Source organism: Orycteropus afer, unplaced genomic scaffold (assembly GCF_000298275.1).
Source record: "Orycteropus afer afer isolate SDZICR_OR568_19922 unplaced genomic scaffold, OryAfe1.0 scaffold00034, whole genome shotgun sequence".
NCBI classification, from domain to species: Eukaryota; Metazoa; Chordata; class Mammalia; order Tubulidentata; family Orycteropodidae; genus Orycteropus; species Orycteropus afer.
The window spans coordinates 10,477,711-10,481,938 of NW_006921621.1; the positions used below are offsets into that span (position 1 = coordinate 10,477,711).

Here is a 4,228-nt window from a genome sequence, read left to right on the forward strand (position 1 = left end):
TCAATGACATGAGACAAAGTGTGTGTGAACTGCTGTATGAAAAGTGAATTTACTCTGTAAATCTTCACCCAAATCCTAATAAAAAAAAAAAAGGTAGTCTGCCATATTTATTGGGTATGCCTAATTGATACTTAGGAAGTTATGCTCAGGAATGATGGTAATTACAGCTAACATTTATTGGGCATTTACTAAGTGCCAGGCATTTTATATACACAGGTACATTTTAACCTGGAAAACTCTATGAGGCATGCACTATTATTCTAATTTATATCTGAGGAAACAGAGGCTTAGAGAGATTAAGGAACTTTACTCAGTTAACTGAGCTAAAATGGGGTAAAGCTTGGATTTGAATCCCAAGCTTTCTGACCCCAAGGTTCATGTTCTTTATCACTACATTTAATATGTTGTTGTTGTTGCTGTTGTTGTTGTTATGTGCCATTGAGTCAGACCCGACTCATAGCGACCCCACCTTGGGTTTCTGAGGCAGTATCACTACGGAAGTAGATTGCCCCATCTTCCTTCCGAGGAGTGGCTGGTGGGTTTGAACTGCCAGCCTTCTGGTTAGCAGTCAAGTGCCTTAGCCACTATGCTACCAGAGGTCCCACATTTAATTTAATATAATCAAACTAAACATTTTCAGCATCAGGACAAGGAGAGGGGAAAAAAAAAAAAATAGTGGATCAGTTATTTGGGTCAGACATTTCTAGACCCAATGCCCCAATGGCCAGTTCTCTCCATGTATCCAACCCAGGTACCACTTCTCCATGCTACTTAATTACAAGTTGTTACAAGATGATAAAATGGGCCCTGGGATTCTGGAAACACTTGGTTAAGGTAGAGTGGTACCTCTCCTCCTCTTCTGTGTACATTCTCTCCCTTCTTTTTTGGCTGAAGGGAAGCCTAGACTGTAGCAGCCCAACCTCACTTTCCACTGAGTTAGCTAGAAATGGACCAAAGAGGAGGCATGCACTCCCAAAGGAGTCCCCACATCTTCCTTTACCTCTGGCTCAGCTATTGACCTGGAGTGTTCAGAGGAACCAAACACTTTGTACTCAGCCCAACTCATCCTGTACTCTGTTTCCTAGGAGACTGCTTCCAGGAAAAGGAGAAATATTTTGCCCTTTCCCAGGAGAAACCAAGGGGTTGAACTTGAAGCCCTTTTGAAGAAGGGTAGACTTTGATAATATAGACTATTTCGGTTGGAGAACTTTATACACAAAAGACACAATGAGAAAACTTTCATAAGGATGGGAAAAAGAGGGCCTCAAGATGTAGGAGAAGTGGGGCTAGAGAGGGAGGTGGGAACAATTTGTGTGGTCAACCTTACTATTCCCTTCTTTTACACAGATATAGAAAGAAAAAAAAAATTTTTCACATCTTATAAAGTAGACATTTTGACTTTCATGAAAACCTTTTGAAATAGCCCTTAAACAGGAATAAACAGAGACTTAGAAGTTACATGACTTCCAAGGCAGATTTAATGATCAAACTCATTGTATCAAACTGAAATAGGGCATGAATCTAGCTATGCACATGTATAACTGTCTGGTAGAGAATATGTACACTTTATCATACACAGAAAAGGTCTGGCTCAGCTCTCCTCTTCATGAATATAAAGTCCAAATTAGAAGAATCGGAAATATTTTCTTACTGAATGTTACATCAAAAACAAAAACAAAAACAGAAAAACAACCACATAAGTCCATTACGTAAATACGATAGTAGCCAAGGGGAAAGGTAAGGCATCAATCAATTAGAGAACTTACCGCAGTGGTTTTCCTTCAAGTTTCCTCTTTCCTTCCATCTGCATCTGAACCTTCACTAGGTCAGTTGGGTTGGCTAAAAATTGGCCAATAACACCAGCCATCATCCCACCAATGACTGATTTCCTAATTGTAAAAGGATACATTTTTTAAAAAGCAAATTAAGGTTACCATTAATTTCATAAATTTTGTAGTGAACCAATACCAATCTAGGTAAGAGATAAATAAATACAGTCCCTGGAGGAAGAAATTTAAGACAAAGTGAGGAAAAGGACAGATACAAACGAATCAGAGGAAAATAGATGGTTCTGACAGGTGGGTAAAAGGACCACAAGAAGCTGAAATAAATATATGAAGTGATCATTTAATTGCAATTTAATTCTGACCACAGGAGAGTAAAAGTAGCATAGAGGAAATTAGCGGAGCTCTGGTAGCATAGTGCCTAAGGCACTTGACTGCCTGGTTCAAACCCACCAGCCACTCCTCGGAAGGAAGATGGGGCAATCTACTTCCATAGTGATACTTGGAAACCCAAGGAGGGGTCGCTTTGAGTCGGGTCCAACTCAACGTCACATAACAACAACAACAGTAAGTGAAGGTGTAAAAACTACTACTTTAGTAGTTTTCTAAAGTGAAGAATTTGGAAACTTTTGTCTCTTTGAAGAAACTCTTTCGACATGTCCCTAGATTCTTCCTTCTCCTCACCTCTCAGAGCCAATAGTGACCAAGTCTAGACTATTAAAGGTGCTTTGAATCCATCTTCTCCCTATTCCTGCTGCTTGTCTCAGCCCAAGCTCCAATCATCTTGTACCTAGATTAACACAGTAGTCTCTTGGGAAATGGGGTATTATCTTTCCTTTCACTGTAAAACAATACCTGAAGGGCCACAGGTGTATAAAGTAAATAGTAACTTTCTCTCTGTCCCCTATCTCCAGCTCCCCTCCCCTGAAACAATCAAAATGATTATTTTCTTACACACTCTTAAAGAGACACTAATGCTTCTGCTGAATGTTTATGTGTCCGGTCTTGCGGTGAGCATTTTTCAAATAACATTTAATCCTCATGCCAACCCTCTGTTGTAAGTACAACTGTCATGTCCTCTTCATAGATGAGGAAATTGAGGCAGCCTAAATCACACAACTAGTGAGTAGTACGGCCAAGATATAAATCCAGGCCATCTGAGTCCAGAAATCACACTCTTCACTACTAGGTTACATTTGATAATTTGTGTATACATGAGCATATATGTGTAAATATACCTTTTTCAAAGCACACAAAACTGTTGAACACTTTGATTTTTTTTCTGAACAGTGTATCTTAAAGGTTATCCCCGTCACTTTGTAAAGAGCTGCTTAATTCATTTAAAGTTTTATTTGCCAAAGTTTAATTACCAAAACCACTGAACCCGTTGCTATTGAGTCAGAATAGAACTGCCCCATAGGGTTTCCAAGGCTGTAAATCTTTATGGAAGCACCTCATCTTTCTCTCATGGAGCAGCTGTTAGGTGTGAACACATGATCTTTGGATTAGGAGCCAAGCACTAACCACTGTATCAACAGAGCTCCATAGTTTATTTAACCAGTGTAAATTTAAACTAACAAATTTGAACATTTACGTAATATTTGATAGCTCTTGCCACATTGCTTTCTGAAGAAATTCTATCAATTTACACTTCCACTGACAACTTATGAACATGCCTGTTTCTCTACACAAAGATGAGCACAGTGCACTGTCACTGTTTTTCTCTTTGTGAATCTCATAACCAGTCCATCCTCTGTAATTTTTACACTAGTCTTTATTCAAACAAACTACAGTACATACACACCATGGTATATTGCGTAATGTTAAAGAACAACAATGAATTTGTGAAACATCTTATAACATGGATGAATCTAGAGGATATTATACCCAGTGAAATTAGTCAATCACAAAAGGACAAATACCGTAAGAGAGCACTATAGTAAAAAGTCAAGAAAAGGTTTTCACATAAAAGAAATGTTCTTTGATTGTTACCAGAGGTGGGAGGGGAAGGGAGGGTAGACATATAACTTGGGTGAAAGGGAAGGTGATAAATAAAAAATTATGAAAAACTAAAATTAAAAAATAGTTTTATAGTGTGATGAAATTAAGTATATGATTTGTAATAAGACCAAGCTCAGATCACACCATTGGATGAGTCTAGTCACTCATTTTTTTCAATTACCAGGCACCTCACAAGATTAGATAGATATTAGCATTGTTCCACTAGTCTGAAGGGTTGTTGTTGTTATGTGCCGTGGAGTCGAACCTGACTCATAGTGACCCCTCCTTGGGTTTCCAAGGTGGTATCACTATGGAAGTAGATTGCCCAACCTTCCTTCCGAGGAGTGGCTGGTGGGTTTGAACCAGCAGCCTTCTGGTTAGCAGTCAAGTGCCTTAGGTACTACCCTACCAGAGCTCCTTATAGATCATTTATATATATGTGT

At 38.8% G+C, this 4,228-nt stretch overlaps 1 protein-coding gene across 1 annotated transcript in view; it reads right to left on the minus strand.

The window, feature by feature from the left end:
- SLC25A27 (solute carrier family 25 member 27) overlaps window positions 1-4,228 on the minus strand; it is a 33,345-nt gene that overhangs the window by 21,235 nt on the left and 7,882 nt on the right. The window contains exon 4 of the mRNA XM_007936168.2: window positions 1,767-1,889. Within this exon, the coding sequence (XP_007934359.1) occupies window positions 1,767-1,889 (123 nt within the window). The remainder of the gene's footprint in view (window positions 1-1,766; window positions 1,890-4,228) is intronic.